The sequence below is a fragment of the Mobula birostris genome, chromosome 2 (genome assembly GCF_030028105.1).
Source record: "Mobula birostris isolate sMobBir1 chromosome 2, sMobBir1.hap1, whole genome shotgun sequence".
NCBI classification, from domain to species: Eukaryota; Metazoa; Chordata; class Chondrichthyes; order Myliobatiformes; family Myliobatidae; genus Mobula; species Mobula birostris.
In genome coordinates, this window is record NC_092371.1 from 59,001,021 (window position 1) to 59,024,457 (window position 23,437).

The window sequence follows — 23,437 nt, forward strand, 5'->3', positions numbered from 1 at the left end:
TCAAGACCCCATAGCAGCTTGTATGTTTCCTTTATTCTTCTATACTCTATGGAATACCAGTATTGCCTTTACTTTTAGGACAATCGTCTCACACCAGGAAATGACCTGGCGGATCTCTTTTGGACTGACTGCAACACTATTATCCTTTCTTAGTTAAGGGGATCAAAATAGTGCACAGTTTTTCAGGTGTGTCCTCACCAATAACTTGTTTAATTGTAACAATTCTTCTCTATTTCTAAGTACCTGCAATAAAAGTCAATATGTCATTTGCTTTCCTAATTGCACACTCTATTTTTATGATAGATTTTTGTGATTTCTGCACAAGAACATCTACATCCCCCTGTAGGTCACTCATGTGTAGTACTTCTCCATTTAGATAATAAACAGCCTTTTGATTTCTCTTACCAAAGTGCAGGACCTCGCACTTTCTCACATTAAAATCCATTGGCCAATTTACTCGACCTATCTATGTCCCACTGCAGAGTCCGAATATCTTCATTAAAACTTGCTCTCCCGTCTGCATTAAGTGGCCAAATTACTAGACAGACCTGCTCATTAATGCAAATATCTAATCAGCCAATCATATAGCAGCAATTCAATGTATAAATGCACGCAGACATGATAAAGAGAATCAGTTGTTGCTCAGATCAAGCATTAGAATGGTAAAGAAACGTGATCTAAGTGACTTCGACCATGGAATAATTGTTGGTGTCAGGTGGGGTAGTTTGAGTATTTCAGAAACTGCTGGTCTCCTTGGATTTTCACACACAGCAGTCTCTAGAGTTCACAGAGAATGACGTGGAAAACAAAAAAAAAATCCAGTAAGTGGCGGTTCTATAGGCAAAAACGCCTTGTTAATGAGTGAGGTCAGAGAAAAATGGCAAGACTGATTCAAGCCGACGGGAAGGCGAGAGTAATTCAAATAACCATGTGTTACAACAGTGGTGTGTAGAAGAGCACAACGCATCAGACCTTGAAGTGAATGGGCTACAGCAGCAGAAGACCATGAACATACACTCAGTGAGTGTCCACTCATACATTTCATGTCCTGGGCAAACTTGGATTCATTCAAGCACAGTTTTGTCATTGTCAGACTAACTATTTCATTGTTTGTTTCCCATTGCTTGCCCTCTGCCCCCAAACACAAACTAATTACCCTTTTATCCCATCATCAAGCTCTCTGTTCTATTCACAATTCTTTCCTTTTGTCTCTCTAGTAATAACATACCTTCAACTGCCTAGTTCTAGAAAAATCTAGACCTACTTATGCATGAAATATGCACATCCAGGAATTTCAAATTGTTATTCCATTTATTCTCCATCCAATTACGTATCAAATTGTTGCATTAGGTGTGCGATTAAGGCCAGAAAGACTGATGAACAATACAATAATCATCACAATTAGTCCAGAAGATTAAGTCACATGGGATCCATGTTAGGCTGGATTCAAAATTGGCTTAGTTATAGATGGCAGAGCATTGTGGCAGAGACTGCTTTTCTGATTGGAGGTCTATGATTAGTGGTGTTCTGCAAGAAAAGATGCTTGGACCTCTCTTGCTTGCATGCATAAATGATTTGGATGAAAATCTTTAGTGAGTATGCAGATAGTTGGTGGAATTATGGACAACAGGGAAGGTTGTCAAAGGACACAGCAGGATATAGATCAATTAGAAACTTGGGAGAAGTAGCAGATGGAGTGTAGTCTGAACAAGCGTGAGGTGAGTGCTTTTTGTGAGGACAAAAACAAGAGGGAACTAGGAAGGATTGATGTACAGAGGAATATTGAAGTGTTAATCCTTAGCTTTCTCAGAGAGGCAAAAACAAGTGAACTGGGTGATAAAGAAGGTGTACAACATGTTTGCCCTCATCAGAAGGGACACTGAAAATGAAAGTTGTCAAGTCAAGCTGCAAAGGTATAAAACTTAGGTTAGGCCACATTTTAAGTATTGTATGCAGTTCTGTAAGAACGGGTAGATGCTTTGAAGAAGGTGCAGATGATATTCACCCGCATATTGCCTGGAATGGAGTGTATTATCCATAACGCTGGGCAACCGGGATTATTTTGTAAGGAGTGGTAGAGGCTAAAGGCTGACCTGACAGAGGTATATAGAGGCACAGAAAGGTCAGTCAATCTTTTTCCAGGGTACAAATATCAAACGCTGAAGGACAGTTTTGAAACAAAAGATAATTAGTCTTAAAGGAGGCATGTTATTTTTTAAATATGGAGGGTGACGCCATTTGGAATGTGCTACCAGGGTTGAGTACTGTCAAAAGTCTTAGGCACATATATATAACTAGGGCACCTAAGACTTTTGCACTATACTGTATTTGACAACGTGGAGCGGAGAGTGAGTTTGTAAATCTGGCAGGAAGTTGGGAATGGCGAGGGTGGAGTGCTGCGGGAGGGCTGTGCAGCAGGTGGCAGAGAAGGAGTGACAGGACATTGGGGGAGGGGGTATGGTGCGGATGTTTTCACACCCATCCCTGAGACACCAGGCAAGGTAATTTCATTCCAAACAATTAGTTTATTGATCATTACAGAATGCTTGTCTGACATTTCCCCCTCCCTCCCCTCTCTCTTCCCCTTTCCCCAACCATGATTCCCTCTCTCTGCCCCCTTCCCACTCTCAGTCCACAACAGAGACCCACATCAGAATCAGGTTTATCATCACTCATGTATATCATGAAATTTGTCTTTTTTTGTGCCAGCAGTACAGTGCAATACATAAAATTACAGTACCATGCAAAAGTCTTAGACACCCTAGCTATACATACATGGGTATGTGCCAAAATGTTTTGCATAGTACTATGATAGCAATGTTTAGAGGCATTTAGACATATGTATGGGCATGGAATAAAAAGATATAGACAATTAGGATTAGTTAGGAGTACATGATGGGCAAATGGACCAGTACCTGTACTGTATTTTCTTAATAGAACATTGAACAGCACAGCATAATACAGGGCCTTTGGAAAATTATGTTATGCTGACCTTTTAACCTACTCCAAAATCAATCTAACATTCACCTCCCACATAGCCTTCCATTGTTCTTTCATCCATATTCTAAAAATTAAATGGCACACATATACATTTAAAAAGCATTTCAGTAACCTATTAATTTTGAAGAAAATATAAAATTATTCCAATTTACATTATACAGTTATACTTCTACCTTAAAGTCTATTACACGTAATTGTACCCAGATAAAAGAGCATTTCCCTTGTATGGGATTTTTAATAACAGCAAAGAATAATCAACAATTTCCAGCTGTTGTAAAGTTCATACCATTGCTGAGGGTGCCAGTCTGTAACGTAGTTTGCAGTCCACCTCCTATTCCTCCGTAACCACGGTAACTGTAATTCAGTCCTCCATTGATGTACATCTGATCCTGTGAGTAAGAAGCAGCTGGCAGTGCATAAGTGGTGTGTGCGAGCTGGGCCGCCTCCCTGGCTTGTTGAGTGTGTTTATCTAGTGCAATGGGTTCATCCTACAGCAAAACAAAAGAGCAAACTAAAATCAACAAACCTTGGGTCCTATGTACACATTTAACTAGACACAATTTGTTCTGTATTTCCAACCTACCAGTAATTTGTTCATGCAGCCTTTGTTGTTTATTTTGTTTACTGTGTACTTCAGTTCTATGCACTTTTTCCTACTTAATAAATACATTTTCCACCCTTCAGTAGCTGCTATGTGCAAAACTGTCCACAACTTGAATATGTTGCCATTAGTCAATTTATATCCACTCTGGAGATGCAGGCTGAAATCTGTACTCAATGATATACGTCAAATACCCAGCGCCAACAGAAACATATCACAACTTACTGCCAAGCTAAGTGCAACAGACTGTAGTGTCAGTGAGAACTCTCTAGACCGTGCATCCAACGAAAATGAATTTTCTTAGGATAAACATTCAAATATTAAACACACCTGAAACATGCCGCAGAAAAATTTAACACAGCAACCATTCAATCTCAGACTCCGTTTCTTTTTGCATAAAGGTTTGCTTTCCTCTCAACAGGATGCACATCTCACTTAATAGTCCCATCAAAACAAAACTATTCTATCCATAATTGTTCTACTCTAATTCTTCTAATGAATTATCACTTCCTCAATATTTTGCTGATGAGATGCATCAGAAATAGCATTTTTATACAGTTAGTCTATTTAGAAAGGATTGACAATCTGATGTGATCAAAATAATTTTAGGTTTTAGAGTGGAGTCTTGAGTTCACTGGATTTTGTTGCTGAGAACTGAATAAGCTTCCCAGATGATCTTACACACCACTTTAGGGTTTTGCCGATAAAACATTAACCTTAAATCTTATCTAAATTATGAGTTACAATACCACAGGCAACAGATTATTTTTTTTTCCTTTAATAAATTGTGAGGTTGCAGATAGTGGTATTTGTCAGCTCCATGAACGTCCAGCTGTAGTATCTTTTATTGGCTTTTGCAAGCTGTTGTATCATCCGTGTATATTTTTCCTGGCCTTCAATGCTAAGCACTGCTCTTTATCTGAGGGAGGGAGGAGTGGGAAGTGTTCAGGCTCACTGATTTCCATATGTGCTCTTTGTCGAGAGCATAACTTCCACTCATGCATGCATGTCAAGGCTTATAAATTAGTATTGCTGATGTTAGCAGATGAACGATTAACACATCCACATAACCTTCCCCTTTCTAAATTAAAGTGGGCATTTAAAAGGGTAAAATGAACATATTAGTAACTATATGGTAGCATTGGAACAAAGGGTAAGTCATTCAGCTCTCTGTCACATTATCCCATTCAATGGAATCACAAATGACTTGTACTTCAGCCTTATTGATTTGCCCCTACCTCACTCATAGAGAAGTACAACACAGAAACAGGCCCTTTGGCCCATCTAGTCCATGTCAGAACCATTTAAGCTGCCTATTCCCATCGACCTGAACTAGGACTACAGCCCTTCATATCCCTACGATCCTTAATTAATTAATGGCTCGTCTGTCTAAGTAGACAATGGATGCGCCCGGTTTGGGACTCAATTGGGTGTGGAACAGCGTCGGCTGTGGCTGAATAAGCCGATTCTTGAGCGGCAGTCTTTGGCACAGCTGCTGCACACGAAGGCTGATGGCTGCGGCTGGGTCGTCACTGCCACAGCTTTCCTTCTCTCTCTTCTGTCCGACCACAGTTGAGTACGTTTTTCCTCTGCGTTGGTAATGCCCGTACGTACAGCCTGTTGCCAGATGCAGCAATTTGCAGCCGTCTCTTCCCAAGTGTCCACCCTGATATCAGCAGACTTCAGGTCACGTTTACAAATGTCCCTGTAACACAGCTGTGGGCCCCCTATGGGCCGGGATCCTGAGGCGAGTTCTCCATATAGGATGTCCTTGGGGATGCGGCCCTACCATCCAAACTTCTCTCAAACGTTGAAATCAAGCTTGTGTGTACTTCATGTGCTGCTAGCTCATTCCACACTCTCACAACCCTCTGAGTGAAAAAGTTTCATAGAAACATAGAAAATCTACAGTATAATACAGGCCCTTCGGCCCACGATGCTGTGCCGAACATGTACTTACTTTAGAAGTTACCTAGGGTTACCCATAACCTCTATTTTTCTAAGCTCCATGTACCTATCCAGGAGTCTCTTAAAAGATCCTAACGTATCTGCCTCCACCACCGTCGCTAGCAGCCCATTCCACGCACTCATCACTCTGTGTGTAAAAAAACTTGCCCTTGACATCTCCTCTGTACCTACTTCCAAGCACCTTAAAACTGTACCCTCTCATGTTAGCCGTTTCAGCCCTGGGAGAAAGCCTCCACACAATCAATGCCTCTCATCATCTTATACACCTCTATCAGGTCACCTCTCATCCTCCATTGTTCCAGGGAGAAAAGGCTGAGTTCACTCAACCTATTCTCATAAGGCATGCTCCCCAATCCAGGCAACATCCTTGTAAATCACCTCTGCACCCTTTCTATAGTTTCCACAACCTCTGTAGTGAGGTGACCACAACTGAACACAGTACTCCAAGTGGGATCTGACCAGAGTTCTATATAGCTGTAACATAATGTCATGGCTCTTAAACTCAGTCCCACGGTTGATGAAGGCTAATGCACTGTATGTCTTGCTAACTACATAGTCAACTTGCGCAGCAGCTTTGAGTGTCCTATGGACTCAGACCCCAAGATCCCTCTGATCCATCACACTGCCAAGAGTCTTCCCATTGATACTATATTTTGCCATCATATTTGGCCTGCCAAAATGAACCACCTCACACTTAACTGGGTTGAACTCCATCTGCCACTTCTCAGTCCTAGTTTTGCATCCTACCGATCTCCTGCTGTAACCTTTGACAGTGCTCCACACTATCCACAACACCCCCAACCTTTGTGTCATCAGCAAATTTTCTAACTCATCCCTCCACTTCCTCATCCAGGTCATTTATAAAAATCATGAAGAGAAGCGGTGTCCAAACAGATCCCTGAGGCACACCACTGGTCACCAACTTCCATGCAGAATATGACCCGTCTACACCAACTCCTGCCTTCTGTGGGCAAGCCAGTTCTGGATCCACAAAGCAAGGTCCCCTTGGATCCCATGCCTCCTTACTTTCTCAATAAGCCTTGCATGGGGAACCTTATCAAATGCCTTGCTGAAATCAATATACACTACATCTACTGCTTAGACACATCCTCAAAAAATTCAATCCAGGCTTATAAGGCACGACCTGCCTTTGACAAAGCCATGCTGACTACTCCTAATCATATCATGCCTCTCCAAATGTTCATAGATCCTGCCTCTCAGGATCTTTTCCAGCAACTTACCAACCACTGCAGTAAGACTCACTGGTCTATAATTTCCTGTGCTGTCTGTACTCCCTTTCCTGAATAAGGGAAAAACATCTGCAACCCTCCAATCTTCTAGAACCTCTCCCATCCATATTGATGGGACAGAGCGGGGGGGGAGAGAGAGGGGGGAGAGAGGGGAGGAGAGAGGGGGGGAGAGAGGGGGGGAGAGAGGGGGGGAGAGAGGGGGAGAGAGGGGGAGAGAGGGGGGAGTGGGGGGGGGAGAGAGAGAGAGAGAGAGAGAGAGAGAGAGATTGCCTTTCAACTCACGAGAGAGCATAGGCCATCAACTTTTTTGCTGTTTATGTTTCTGTAGCAGGCAATTTCTTTTTTACGAGGTTGAGTTGCTAGCTTGACGCTCAACCCAGCACTTATGGAAAGCGTGCACGGGAGCCGGCTGGATTCGAACTTGGGACCTTCCGCCCCAAAGTCCAGCGCTGATGTCACTACGCCACCAGGCGGCTAATCCCTATTGATGATGCAAAGATTATTGTCAGAGGCTCAGCAATTTCCTCCCTCACTTCCCACAGTAACCTAAGGTACATCTCATCTGGTCCCGGTGACTTATCCAACTTGATGCTTTCCAAAAGCTCCAGTTCATCCTCTTTCCTAACGACTACATGCTCAAGCTTTTCAGTCCACTGTAAGTCATCCCTACAATCGCCAAGATCCTTTTTCGTAGTGAATACTGAAGCAAAGTATTCATTAAGTACCTCTACTATCTCCTCCAGTTCCATACACACTTTTCCACTGTCACACTTGACTGGTCCTATTCTCTCATGTCTTATCTTCTTGCTCTTCACATATTTGTAGAATGCCTTGGGGTTTTCCTTAATCCTGTCCGCCAAGGCCTTCTCATGGCCCCTTCTGGCTCTCCTAGTTTCATTCTTAAGCTCCTTCCTGCTAGCCTTATTACCTTCTAGATCTTTATCATTACCTAGTTTTTTGAACCTTTCGTAAGCTTTTCTTTTCTTCTTGACTAGATTCTCAACAGCCTTTGTACACCACGGTTCCTGTAACCTATCATCCTTTCCCTGTCTCATTGGAATGTATCTATGCAGAACACCATGCAAATATCCCCTGAACATTTGCCACATTTCCTCCATACATTTCCCTGAGAACATGTGTTCCCAGTTTATGCTTCGAAGTTCCTTCCTGATAGCTTCATATTTCCCCTTACTCCAATTAAATGCTTTCCTAACTTGTCTGTTCCTATCCCTCTTCAATGCTATAGTAAAGGAGATAGAATTGTGACAACTATCTCCAAAATACTCTCCCACTGAGAGATCTGACACCTGACCAGGTTTACTTCCCAATACCAGATCAAGTACAGCCTCTCGTCTTGTAGGCTTATCTACATATTGTGTCAAGAAACCTTCCTGAACACACCTAACGAACTCCACCCCATCTAAACCCCTTGCTCTAGGGAGATGCCACTCAATACTGGGGAAATTAAAATCTCCCACCATGACAACCGTTATTATAACACCTCACCGGAATCTGTCTCCCTGTCTGCTCCTCGATGTCCCTGTTACTATTGGGTGGTCAGTAATTGACCCCTTCCTGTTCCTAACTTCCAGCCAAAGAGACTCAGTTGACAATCTCTCCATGACTTCCTTCTTTTCTGCAGCCGTGACACTATCTCTGATCAGCAGTGCCACGCCCCCACCTCTTTTGCCTCCCTCCCTGTCCTTTCTGAAACATCTAAAGCCTGGCACTCCTGTCTCTGTAATGGCAACATCATCATAGCTCCTGATCCTGATCATAGCACTGATCCATGCTCCAAGCTCATCTGCTTTGTTCATGATACTCCCTGCATTAAAAGGTTTCACCTCATGTTGCCCTTAAACTTCTTACCTTTCACCCTTAAGCCATGACCTCTGGTTGTTGTCCGATGCAACCTCAGTGAAAAAAGCCTGCTTGCACTTACCCTATCTATACATTCCACTTAATGTTATATATTTCTATCAAATCTCCTCTCAATCTTCTACGTTCTAAAGAATACAGTTCTAACCTAATCAATATTTCATTTAACTCAAGTCCTACAGACCCAGCAACATCCTTGTAAATTTTCTCTGCACTCTTTCAACCTTGTTTACATCTTTCCTGTAGGTAGGTGACCAAAACTGCACACAATACTCCAAATTTAGCCTCACCAACGCCTTATACAACTTTGACATAACATTCCGTCTTCTGTGGGGATGATGCTCAATGGCAACTGCTTCGAGTTCATCGGTGAAAACAGCCAAATTTCTACCTTTGATGTCTCTTTTTTAACTTCATAGTGAATGGGATTTTGTTGAAGATCCTGACCTGGTGTTACACTTAGACTTCTTCTCTTTGCGGTGGCAGGACCCACTCCCAGGGGCTCATGACTGGCTGGTTTTCGAAGTCCCTAGGACATGGCCTAGAAGATGAGCACAGCTTAGGGTTCCAGGACTTTGTGGCCCTGTGGATGGGCTGAATCTATGCTGGTGCCACTGATTGAAGCGTCGTGGGAGAGCCTGGAACATCGGCAGCAGTGGATCAGCTGTCAGGGGCTCTGTATTCACTGAACCGCGTGTGCTCTCTCTCTCTCTCTCTCTCTCTCTCTCGGTGGTGGGGAAGAGTTTGTTGTTCAATCTCCACTCTGAGAACTTGGGAAACAAAGGCAGCACAACAAACTTTATCATCGTAAATCAACAAGTTGTTTTGTTATGTCACCTCTCTCACTGTGAATGGGGATACCTCTTTTTCCCTTTAATAGGGAGAAACAGAGAGCCTGTGATATGTCGAGTTGTCGGGCGAGTGATTAGTTTTTGCGTACCGTAGACCACGGTCTTTCTCAGGGGCTTTGCTATTGCTTGCTTGGTGAATGGAGGGTGCTGATGTTTTTTTGCAGAGTGGGTGGGGTTGTTGTTTTGCTGCTGCTTGTGCGGGGGAGGGGGTCTTTGGGGTTCTAACATTTTCACTGTCACATTTTTTTGGGCACTCTTCTAAATAAGAATTTCAGTTTGTATATTGTATACATTTCTCTGATATGAAATGAAGCTATTTAACTATTCAATATATTGATTTATGAAGGCCAATGTGCCAGCAGCATAGTTATTTTGATATCCTTGGCCAGCACAAATTGATATTAGGTCTCCAATTTGTCTAAGAGTATACAAGAATATTGTAAGCATTCATTTATCTGAATACTGTTTGTTGATTTCTGCTGTGCACTAAGTGGCTTTCAAGCTTTCCTATAAAGCAGTGAATACACTTGAAGTAATTGTTTCTAAGCTACTTGAAATAGCTGAAGATGTGAAAGTTAAAGTAAAGCTTTTATAGTATTACAGAATTGTTCGTGGTCCACACAGCTATCTCATAAACAGCAATAATGTAATGTACAATCACAAGGGCAAGAACATTGATCTTGAACTTCTGGTAGTTGCCTCCCCTTCATCATTCCCAATCCTTGTTTCCCTCTTACAACATCTCTCCTTACCTGCCCATCAGCTCTCTCTGATGCTCCTCCTCTTCCCTTTCTTCCATAGTCCTCTACCCTCTCCAGTCTGATTCCCCTTTCTCCAGCCCTTTACCTCTTTCACCTATCGACTTCCCAGCTCTTTACTTCACCCCCTCTCCCAGTTTCACCAAACACCTGCCACCATGTACTTCTTCCTCCCCTCCCCCAGCTTCTTAGTCTGACTCCTTCCCCCTTCCTTTACAGTCCTGCTGATGGGTCTCTGCCCAAAACGTCGACTGTTTAGTCGTTTCAATGGATGCTGCCTGGCCTGCTGCGTTCCTCCAGGATCTTGTGTGTGTTGCATCACAAAGAAATTTCTTTGTTTCTGCAGACCAGGGGTTTCTGTACCCTCTTATTTCTATTAAGCTGCTTCAGGAAAAGACGATTCATATACTACACTTTATTCTCTATTCCCAAAGAAAAAATGAATCTTTCATTGACTGGAGGTTAACTCAGAAAAGTCAGGTGCAAGGCTTTCATAATGTAACATAATATAAAATTTTTGCTGAGGATAACTTCATTGTCCAGAGTTTATGATTAATTGCTCGTTTATTTTAAATCTTTTCAAAATTGTAACCTCAGCCAAAGAAATCAAAAGCATTTCTGGTTATGAACTATCAAAGGCAATTATCTCTGCATTAAGGTTCAAAAACCATGAAGCAGAATGAAAGATGTAGCAGTGCTGTTATTTCCATAATTTCAAAGTTATAATTATCAGTTATGCGATTAAGTCCCATATCAGAATTTCAATACAAAAATGTTACTACAGTAAATACATATGCATCCTCCCTGGATGCTGATATTGGATTTTATTAAAATTAGTATGTATCTGTTTTTCTGTCAGACTGTTACATTTTCTGCAAAATGCTTTGTAAAACAGATGTGTACAACTGAATTTCATAAACAGAGTCCAATGTGCTTATTATGTTATTTAGTGCATGGGACTGAGAACCAATTTCTACACCAATCCAATGTTCTCTTTCAAAAGATTAGGTAGTCATCCTCTATTGACTAGTTGTGGGAGCTTGCCATACATCATTTGTATAAAGCAACTATCATTTCAATTGAACTCAATTTATTAGCATTATGGTGATTTTTGGAAATGTGTTATTGTATTACATCACTGTGAACTCTCCATTTAAAAATTTGCTGGTAAAAAGAAACAAATTTCTGGGAATGATCACAGTTGATAAAACATGCATTTGTAAATATCAAAGCACAGCCAGAGCTATTTAAACTTTAGCACGTGAAAACAGTGCAACATTCCAAATATCTGTGGTGTCTCTATTCCGGCTCAGTTTAAAACAATAAGCAGCATGCTACGATGAACTATCCCATCAAGTGATACGACAGGGGCCTGATGAGGGAAATGTAATAGACCATAGCAAAGGAATTATCCTTACTCAAGCATAACAAAATCAATTAGGGGCACATAAAAACACAGTGTTTTAAAAATAAAATTGGAAGGAAGGCAAGTGATTTTGTTAAATAGAAAACATAGATAGCAAATACTAATCAATCCTATGGGGCTGGTTTGATGAGACCAACAAGGAAATCCAAAAGCTATAACCACAAATGTAAACACGAAGAAATCTGCAGATGCTGGAAATTCAAGCACACAAAAAATGCTGGTGAACGTCGACTGTACCTCTTCATATAGATGCTGCCTGGTTTGCTGCATTCACCAGCATTTTTTATGTGTGTTACCACAAACGTAAGGTATTCTTGGTTTCTTAACATCATTTCCCAAGGTCCAGCAAAATACTTGTGACCTAAAAACAGACGGCCTGGGAGGTCCAGCAAAGGATGCAGCCTTCAGTGTTGTCATCCTAATCTATGGCTTAACCATTCAAGGGTCCAACCAGCTGGCAGCCAAGCCCCAGGAAAGATTACTGAGGTGAGACAGGCCTTTCACTGGAAGAAGCACTTCAAGAGACTCCACAAATTGGATCTGTAATTGACAAAAGTGTTGTTGGCTCCATTCTACATCACACCATCCTGATGAGCCTTGCCATTGCATAAGCTTGAAAAGCTATATTCTAGATCAGGGAAGCCAACCTTTTACATTCCATGCATCAATTTTTTCATGCATGAGTTCAGATGCGATTTTTTTCACGCACAAGTTCTATATTAACATATTTTTACAAGAATTGTGGGGGTACAAGAGTTGTATGGCGCATCTGAACTCGTGCCTGAAAAATTTGATGCATGGAATGTAAAAGGTTGGCCACCCCTGTTTTAGATGAAGATCTCTGAAAAAGACCAAATGCTCCAAAAACTTAGTGTAGGGAAACTTACGAATTTCAGATGTATTTCAGACTTCAAATTTATAGTGCCATCTCCTTCATTTGGAAAGAGGAAAGTATTGTAGCATCATGACAGAAGTTTCACCTATCATAGTATCTTGTTTGAAAGTATTTAGGAGAGTAGACTTTTATGATGATCTTCAACCTGAACAGCTCACAAACACATAATTTCCAGCCCAAACAACACTCCTAACACTCTTGAGTTTTCTCCAAGATAACAGCAACTGCATTGTACAATTTATGCAATGTATAACTTCTACGTAACTGTATTTTCCCATAGCACGCTGCCGAACATTACCAAACAGTATCTGGTAACGAATCACACAAAAAACATAATTCACCAAATGAAATAGGTCTTGATAAATTTCATGGAGAAAAGAGAGATAATAATTCCTCATATGTGCATATTTTGTGATAGTTTGATTGGTTTAGTTGTATGGGCTTAGTGATAGAATTCTAGAGTTTAAGCCTTGAAAGGTATTTGTGGTGGGGCAATTTAAAGTAGGAATAATGAAGGGACCAGAATTTGAAGATTGCAAGTACCCCAAAGGCTTGTGGGCTCGGGCGTAGTTACTAAGAACAGAAATCAAGAAGCTGTGAAGATATGTGAAAGCAATAATAAATGCTTGGAAAACTGACTAACCCCAGTTAGAGAGGCTGTCTCAGGGCAAATAAGTGATTATGTGTTTGAAGAGAAGAGTGGAATGGTAGAGCTGGCACTGTCAGTTCAAACATAGATGCTGAAGAGGAGATTTAAACTACAGAATTTAGGGATAAATGATCATACAGTTGGGAAGGGCTGAGTAGCTACTGATTTGGGCACAGACTATGTTTGGGCTATTACAGTTGCTTTGGCAAATCCTTGTGTTCGAATGACCTCCTGGCCTCATTAGCATGCAACAACAAGCTACAAACAGTAATAGTCTGCTAATAAAGCCTGTTTGAGATCCAAGATTTGAACTTTAACAGAAACCAGAAGCATTAGATTCAGTTGTCATTGAAAACCCCATATCCTAGCCACCAACTTCATCCCTCTTCCTAGCATCATGTTGTCTTAAGCTTGGAATCTCACATGATCCTCAGATAAGCTATCAACTACATATCTGCAATAAAATATGAATCACGTATTGCCATTTTCATAATAATTACTGATTCTTTCACTATATAGGCTCATCTTGCATTGGAATCTTCTTTCACGACTGTTAACTCATGACTTCCTATTCCAATGAACTCCTTGATGGTTTCTCTTAACCTTCATAGATTTAATGGAAACCAATAATTTGCTACCTGTGCCTTAACTAACACTAGGCCCATTAAATCATTGTCGGTGTCTCATTGACCTCATTGACTTCCAGTTAAGTAATAATTAAATTTTAAAATTTACATCCTTATTTTCAAATCACTCATCACTTTCTACATTTGCAATCTCCTAGACTCCTCGGATGACAAAAGTCCACCAAGTCTAGCCTTGTGATCATTAAAGTTTTAATTACATCAACATTGACTGTGTCTTCAGTGCTTGAGGACCAATGACAGGCAATCCCTTAACTAACCTTTCTATCTCCCATCCGTAAGACCATAAGACACAGCAGCAGAATTAAGCCATTTGGCGGATCAAGTCTACTCCGCCATTCAATCATGGCTGATTTATTATTCATCTCAACCCCATTCTCTTGCCTTCTCCCCATTACCATTGATGCCCTTGCTAACCAAGAACATATCAACGTCTACTTTAAATAAACCCAATGACTTGGCCTCCACAGCTGTAGATGTCCACAGATCCCTGAAAGTTCCCTCACAGGTAAATAGGGTAGTTAAGAAAGCTTATGGGGTGTTAACTTTCATAAGTCGAGGGATAGAGTTTAAGAGTCGCGAGGTAATGATGCAGCTCTATAAAACTCTGGTTAGGCCACACTTGGAGTACTGTGTCCTGTGCTGGTTGCCTCACTATAGGAAGGATGTGGAAGCATTGGAAAGGGTACAGTGGAGATTTACCAGGATGCTGCCTAGCTTAGAGAGTATGCATTGTGATTTGGGATTAAGGGATCTAGGGCTTTACTCCTTGGAGAGGAGGAGGATGAGAGGAGACATGATAGAGGTATACAAGATATTAAGAGGAATAGATAGAGTGAATAGCCAGCGACTCTTCCCCAGGGCACCACTGCTCAATACAAGAGGACATGGCTTTAAGGGGTGGGAAGTTCAATGGGGGATATTAGAGGAAGGTTTTTTACTCAGAGAGTGGTTAGTGCATGGAATGCACTGCCTGAGTCAGTGGTGGAGGCAGATACACTAGTGAAATTTAAGAGACTACTGGACAGGTATATGGAGGAATTTAAGGTGGGGGCTTATATGGGAGGCAGGGTTTGAGGGTCAGCACAACATTGTGGGCCGAAGGGCCTGTACTGTGCTATACTATTCTATGTTCTATGTAAACTCCCCCATTACTGGGAAATATCCTCTCCACGTCCACTCTGTTTATGTCTAGGCCTTTCAATATTTGACAGGTTTCAATGAAATCACCTTTATTCTTCTAAATTTCAGCAAGTACATTTCCAGAATCATCAAGCAGTCACATGTTAACCCTTTCATTCCCGGGATCATTTTCGTAAACGTCCTCCGGGCCCTCTTCAATCTCTCCTTTGATAAGGGACCCAAAGCTGCTCACAATACTCTAAATACTGCCTACTCCCACTCTTTGCCTCATTCTTCTGACCATGCTAATATCTGTTTGTAATACCAGGGGCTCTTAACTTGCTTAGCAGCCTCATTTGCGGCATCTTGTCATATCCTTCTGAAAATCCAAGTAAACAACATCCACTGACTCTCCTTTGTCTGTCCCACCTTTAATTCTTTCAAAGAGTTCCAACAGATTTTTTCAGGCAGGATTTCCCCTTAAGGAAACCACGCTGACCTTTGCCAATTTTATCTAGTGTCCCCACATACTCTGAAAGCTCATCCTCAGTAATGGACTCTAACATCTTGCCAAACACTGATGTCAGGGTAACTGGCATATCATTTCTTGTCTTTTGTCTCCTTCCCTCTTAAAAGGGTGGAGTGACATTTGTAATTCGATTGGAAATGTTATTTAGTGATGCTGCTGTGAAGTGTCACAATGTTTAATGAAAGACATAGGTAAAAGTTGTTACTGTTCTTTATGAGATAGTAGATAAGGTCTCTACAAAACTGCAGCAGCTTTTGAGTGGTCATGAAATTATCAAGAAGACCAGGTCATACATGTTCCGGAAGAAAGTTGGGTTTGGGTAAGTAATTAAAGCAAGAAAAATTGGTTAGGATGTAATTATAGCTGAGGGTGGAAAACATGGTGGTGAGAAGTGATAGCCAACTGCATTCTCCAGTTTTTTGAATGCAAGGAGCATTCAGGCAAGTTCATTTTTCAATGATGATACCTTTAACAGGTGTCACAAGATTAGTGATGCATCTCCTGCCCGCAGTATATGCACTTTTTGCCTACCTTAGAGGATTAAGAGGCCTATAATAGCTGAAAGATTAGCATAGCTGTGTCAAAATCCTAGAAGAACATTTTCAAAGGCTTGGTGGAAGAATGATTGTTTGAAGATGAGTGTCAGTTTAAAAGGACAGATAGATTAAGAACAGTTATGTTTTTGATAATGCATTGCTTACAAAAGCCAATGGAATAGGACAGAAAAAAGACAGATTTGGAAGTCAAGAGCTAATTAAGAAAATAGCCCCGGTAGCTTCATAAAAATAAAACCCCACAGAGGCTTTATTCAGCAAGATGAACAAAAAACACTCAATTCAGTGAATCATACTTCATTTTGAAACAGATAAATGGCTGCATAAAATTGATAACTCTACTGTTCTTTCATCCCTAGGAGTTTGTGCAAGATGTGATATTTATATTCTAACCAGCTAGAAGGTCATCACTTATACAGACTACTCCTGTAGCCTCCCTGTATACGTAGGTGAGGCTTTGATGAATCACATAAATATCGATTGAAAATTAAACAATTAACTAATTTCCATGTGATTCACAAGCCATGGTGGGCATTGACTGCTATGCATATAATTAACTCAGTCCCTGAGAGAAACAGATATGTGATGTTTATGAATTAGGAAACCACGGCAGTAAGTCTTTGATTAGTTATCGACATGAACTTTCATGTTGCTATCTCATGTTGAGTCCGAAGTCAATTAATGCAATACAGGTCATTGGAGTCAGGTTCTGGATCCAAAGTAACTTGGTTTTGAGACAGACAGTAGCAGCAGAAAGAAATCCAAATAGAAGCTTCCTTTCCACCAAATTCTGCTCCAATGAGAACTGCAGGTTATTGTTTTAAGGTAATCACCTCAATAACTGACTCAAGGTTGGTGTTGGCACAAATAAACACCTGCTTCAGCAATGACCTAGATCTGCTTCAATTTGCCTACAAACAACAACACTCTGCTCTGAACTATGTGGACAAGAGGAACACATGTATCACCTACTGTTCAGTGATTCTAGTTTAGCATTCCACACAATCATCCCATACAAACTTATCATCAAGACCTGTACCTCCTTCTGCAACTGGGTCCTCAATGTCCTTGTCAGCAGATCTCAATCAGTGTGGGTCAATAACAACATTTCTCCTTACTAAGCATCAATACAGGCACACCTCAATACAAACCTGACTGTATCCAATCTTGTATAATTTTTTTTTCCTAGTGACTTTTCTGTGTCTGATGCACTTGTCAGGAAGTTTATCATTGCTTCTGTGCATACATTTACTTGTACATACGACAATAAACTCAACTGTGACTTCGGCAGGATTTTCAGATCTTTCTTGGGGCACAATTGGGCTTCGTGTTTATCCAATTACTTTCACTTTCCAGCTCTTTCCTTTAGCTGTCAACATGCAAAATTCTACTGAAAATTCTCAGAATCATCTCTGTCAAAATGCTGAAGATAGAATTAAAGGCAAGCATCATGCTGTCCTGTTGAAATTCGCAGATGCTGTAGGAATCAGATCTTGCTTCTTTTTCTAATGATCAGTTGGATTTCTTAACCGTTTTTACATTTCGAATTTTTGTTGATTTCTTTAAAAAAATTCTTGTCACTAATTTGGTGTTGAATTCGCAGACTGGCTACTGCCTCAAATTTCATATATCTGTATTCAAATCATTCTGTACACTTTATTCCATGTGTAATGCCTCACCTCTAACTATTATATGCATGAGGCAGAAGCTGCTACTTCTGTTGTCTAGGTGAAATGCAAGTACTTGGGCTGCAAAATGTGTCCAGACACCTATAAGTGCGTCTTTGAAGCTCACTCAAGGGCTCTGACCACTCTAGGCCTGTATGAAGAACTTCTCTTTGTCACAGGGGTTAATTCTACAAAGGATGTTTTGCCATGGGTAGTTTTAAAGAATTACCATGAAGAATTTCTCTAAAATCAGACACAGTCACTTCGACTCTTCCAGTTGGAGATACTGAAACTAAATTTAGATACACTGAGGGCTTGTTTAATGATCATTCAGAACATAATCTATTCACCAAATTGTCATATGACCTCAGGTAATTTAAAATACTCAGATTTGCATTCACGTTGCCTTGCAGAGATGGGAACGGTGCTCACGGTGACAAAAAGAATGTGAAAGACTGTTCGGAATATTGTACAAGAGCAATTAGTGCCACCCAATTACTTTCACTTTTCAGCTCTTTCCTTTAGTTCTATAAATAAACATATACAGTCTTTTGAAAGTTAGTACTTTATCTGTCTGTGCCATCCTTCCAGCAATGAATACCAGGTCATTACAATTCCTCCGATGATGCTCTCTACTTTCCCTGGCTCTTTGACTTTAGCTTAAATCTGTTTCCTTTTTAAAAAGTTATTCAAGATTGAGGATAAAAGCATACTTTTAATAGTCCACATTTACAGCAGGTGATTAAACTGGAACTCACTTTAAAAAATCTTCAGCTTTCAGTGCACATCTAACAGTACAGGACAGGCTGGCAATTAATGAAATATTTACCTCAGTTTCAATCAGTATCAAATTAAGTCAAGAGGGATAAATGGAGGCAACTCACCACAGAAACATTAAAACATTCTGGAAAATGGCTTTCATTCTCTGTTGCTCAGGACAATCACATGATACAGAAGTACTCTGGTTCAGAAATATGGCCTCACTAACTTCACTGCAAGCACCCATAGATAAACAAGTACTTCTTCATGTGAAGAGACAACACACCACAAGTTGATTTTAAACCTCTAGAAACCTACATGAAAAATATACAGTACTTTGCTTAAGCCTTCCCCTCAAATACAGTTCTGGAATCATGAAGATGAAACACATCACATTGACATTGGAATAGATCAAGCAATCTAACTCCCAGTTTCACAGGAAAAGATGAGGCACAGAGTTAAAAAGGTACTTGTAAGTTCCAGTACCAATTCCTTTCGACAACAGTAGGTAGCTTTTTTTTTTTACTGAGGTTGGACTGAAAAGACAGAATTGGTAATTGAGCTAAATTTAAATTCATCTCAGAAGCAGCTTCATGCCGCACCAGATATTTGGAAGAGTTGATATTGTACAGGAAAAGGAGCCTTCTTCCTTCAAATACACTTCTTAAAGCATTACAAGGCTGAACATTGCAACAGAAGGTGTGATCCAAATAAATTGGTGTCACAAAATCTGGTACAATGTTACACATTTTGCAAGTACTACTGATGAAAAATTGTTTCTCAATTAATGTTTGATGCAAAGCTGGCATGGGCCATGTGGCAGGCATTTTGGTGAGGGCATTATTATGCGTGGCAGTAAAACAATATAGAGTGGGAAAATCACAAGCTTAGTCAGTGTGTACCCACAATTAAACCAATATATAACAAAGAATATTTGCAAACAATATGATTCTTGACTCTGGCATCCAACTCAACTATTGAAAAGAAATACGCCCCCAACGAATGCATGGGACGTTGTCAGCAAGAACAAGCCCATGCCCACTGCAGTCCCATCATCACGCACTGAAAAAAAAGTGCAGCCGCACATGAACACAATCTAGCTTGTCTTCTACCAAGTGAACACTGGAGAGCAGCACTGACGGGAGGGGTTAGCCTCCGACCCAGCCTGGACGCCTGCCACACCACCTCCAGCGTCTCCTCCCTGGGTGGCTGCAACAGGTGACTCCGTAGCATAATTCCCTGGTCCACACTATAACCAAGGCCACACAGTTGTTCTGCCATTGGTCTCGATGGTGAACCAGTGCACCGAACTTGGAATATTCCATATTACCAATGTCCAAAAGGGTACTGCAATCAAAAGAAAAACATCCAAAACAATCATAGAAAACCTACAGCACAATACAGGCCCTTCAGCCCACAATGCTGTGCTAAACATGTACTTACTTTAGTAATTACCTAGGGTTACCCATAACCCTCTATTTTGCTAAACTCCATGTACTTATCCAGGAGTCTCTTAAAAGACCCTATTGTATCCGCCTCCACCACCGTCACCGGCAGCCCATTCCACACACTCACCACTCTCTGCATAAAAAACTTACCCCGGACATCTCCTCTGTACCTCCTTCCAAGCACCTTAAAACTGCTCTTTCATGCTAGCCATTTCAGACCTGGGAAAAAGCTTCTGACTATCCACACAATCAATGCCTCTCATCATCTTATACACCTCTATCAGGTCACCTCTCATCCTCCGTCGCACTAAGGAGAAAAGGCCAAGTTCACTCAACCTATTCTCATAAGGCATGCTCCCCAATCCAGGCAACATACTTGTAAATCTCCTCTGTATCCTTTCTATAGTTTCCACATCTTTCCTGTAGTGAGGTGACCAGAACTGAGCACAGTACCCCAAGTGGAGTCTGACCAGGGTTCTATATAGCTGTAACATTACATCACTGCTCTTGAACTCAATCCCATGGTTGATGAAGGCCAATGCACCGTATGCCTTCTTAACCACATAGTCAACCTGCATAACAGCTTTGAGTGTCCTACGGACTCGGACCCCAAGATCCCTCTGATCCTCCACACTGCCAAGAGTCTTGCCATTAATACTATATCCTGCCATCATATTTGACCTACCAAAATGAACCACCTCACACTTAACTGAGTTGAAGGCCATCTGCCACTTCTCAGCCCAGTTTTGCATCCTATTGATGTCCCACTGTAACCTCTGGCAGCCCTCCACATGATCCACAACACCCCCAACCTTTGTATCATCAGCAGATTTACTAACCCATCCCTCCCACTTTCACATCCAGGTCATTTATAAAAATCACAAAGAGAAGGGGGTCCCGGAACAGATTTTTGAGGCACACCAACCTCCATGCAGAATTTGTCCCATCTATAACCACTCTTTGCCTTCTATGGGAAAGCCAATTCTGGATCCACAAAGCAAGGTCCCCTTGGATCCCATGTCTCCTTACTTTCTCAATAAGCCTTGCATGGGGTACCTTGTCAAATGCCTTGCTGAAATCCATGTACACTACATCTATAGCTCTACATTCACCGATGTGTTTAGTCACATCCTCAAAAATTTCAATCATGCTCGTAAGGCACAACCTGCCTTTGACAAAGCCATGCTGACTAATTCTAATCATATTATGCCTCTCCAAATGTTCATAAATTCTGCCTCTCAGGATCTTCTCCATCAACTTACCAACCACTGAAGTAAGACTACTCGCACTCACAGCCATTGTCGGTTGACGCACCACCTTCATGCACCAGCTCTGATGGTTTCATCACTGGGTGGCAGAAGCAGGCTGCAATATGGTGCACAACAAGTCCCGCTCCACTGCAAATGAGCAACTTGCTAGTGGGGTAGACTTACAGCACTTGATGTTCCCGATAACCGGCAGTGTCTTTTGATTGTAAAAATAGACGTATAGGACAAACAATTTCACCTTCAGTTGGACCCAGAGAGGCTTCTGTGTCTGAATGCACTGCCATCTTACCAGTAATTTACCAGAATATCCTAATTTATTCTCTATATATTCATCATCAAGCAAATAATTAGGCATACAATTCATAATATGTGCTATATTAGCAACATACACTACAATCAAAGGGAGATAACCATTTGTTGTAAAGTATGCATGCTCTTGCAATTATGGATTAGTTGTACTCTCAATATACAAATCACTCTTAAATAATGAAATACTTCCATGTTTACCAATCAATTGTAAAGAACTAATGTTTTAATAGCAGTCAGTAAAAGAAGTTCCTTCTAATTTTCCAAAACACAAGACATAGATTATACTTATGATCCTGAATTTATTTATGTTCACTCACTACAAACTCACAAACCTTCATTATTTTTCCTTTCAAATTCTATTCTATATTTTTCACAAGTATATTCTGATGTACATTAATTCTGATAACCTGGAATGTGTACAGAACATCTGTTATCATGTTTCGCAAGTATGAAGTCTCGGCTTCAATCCCTGGCCAGCATCTCTATGCTGGTGACTGTGAATTTTGAGTGACACGGTAGCATAGTGGTTAACACAATGCTTTACAGTGGAGGTGACAAGGGTTCAATTCCCACCGCTGCCTGTAAGGAATTTGTACGTGCTCTCTGCGACTGCGTCTGTTTCCTCTGGGTGCTCTGGTTTCTGATTGATAGGTCAATTGGTCATTGTAAATTGTCCTATGATTAGGCTAGGATTATAGCAGGGGATTGCTGGGTGGCGTGGCTCGAAGGGTGGAAGGGCCTAATCTGCGCTGTATCTCAATAAACAAACAAACAATCTTTGATGTAAAATAATGGGACTGATATTTTGTTCAATGTTTTCACATTGGGATCTTTTTAAAAGTAGCTCAGGACAATTGGAATACTAAGTAAAAAAATATCAGATATAGTATCCTGTACACCAGATGAACATGAGAATGAAAGGAATTTATTGAATCACTCACCCTTCCTCTACTACTTAAGTAGATTACAGCAGCTTGCATTTCAAATTCAAATGCCTAATTTTGCTCCATTGAAACTTTTACCTAAAGCAAAACCTATTAATTTCAATACTGAAAGCTTCAGTATTTTATGAGTCGAGAAGAAAAATAATTTCAAATTTCTACCATCGTTTTTATGATGTGTGCTGTTTTTTTCTTCCTGAATAGCCTAGCTCTAATTCGAACACTTGTTTATTCTCAATTCTCCCACCAGAATTGTTCTTCTGTATCAAATCTTTACTACAGTTTAAGTACACTACATAGCCAATCTACTTTATTCAAGACAACACAAATCAGTTTTATGTAACCCATCTTCATAACTTAACGATTTAAATTCTGTGTTATTCCAGTGTATTAGCTTCCTACAAGGGGAATCGACCTTTCCAGTATGGTGTCCACAACTTAATGCAGCAGTCCAAATGGCCTGACTAAGTAAATACAGAGGAACTCTTCTCCATTGTTTTCCAGCCCCCTTACAGCAGCTTTGTGTTAATAGTACCTGCTGCTGATAGGTTTCCAGTCGCATCCGCTTTGCTGCTTTCCGGCTTTCGCTCTCACATGCAGCAGCTAGAATATTCTCCGCCATAGCTGAGGTCAGGTGAGGTGGGGTGGGCCGTGGCTACAGAGAAGAAAATGATTTACAAGTTGAACATCACTACTTAAGATCACTCAAGCCAAAACTATTATGAGACACTGAAACAGACCTGCTGAGTTGTGAGTTCTGTTTATAAAAAATGATCTCTGTACACAAGATGAATCATTCCTTTCATTTCCTTTACAGCAAACTTAATCATGTTAAAACACTGAGCACTATAAACAGATGTCACATGCACATTTCTCAGAAATCATACGCCTGCATGTAATGGTCAAAACAAAATGCATTT

General features: G+C 40.8%; 1 protein-coding gene across 2 annotated transcripts in view; it reads right to left on the bottom strand.

Moving 5' to 3' along the window:
- Nucleotides 1–23,437, bottom strand: part of nol4lb (nucleolar protein 4-like b) — a 371,742-nt gene that overhangs the window by 16,972 nt on the left and 331,333 nt on the right. For both annotated transcript variants that reach the window (XM_072241820.1, XM_072241828.1), the window contains 2 exons: nt 23,053–23,172; nt 3,287–3,488 (listed from right to left, as the gene is read on the bottom strand). In XM_072241820.1, coding sequence (XP_072097921.1) covers nt 3,287–3,488; nt 23,053–23,172 — 322 coding nt within the window. The remainder of the gene's footprint in view (nt 1–3,286; nt 3,489–23,052; nt 23,173–23,437) is intronic.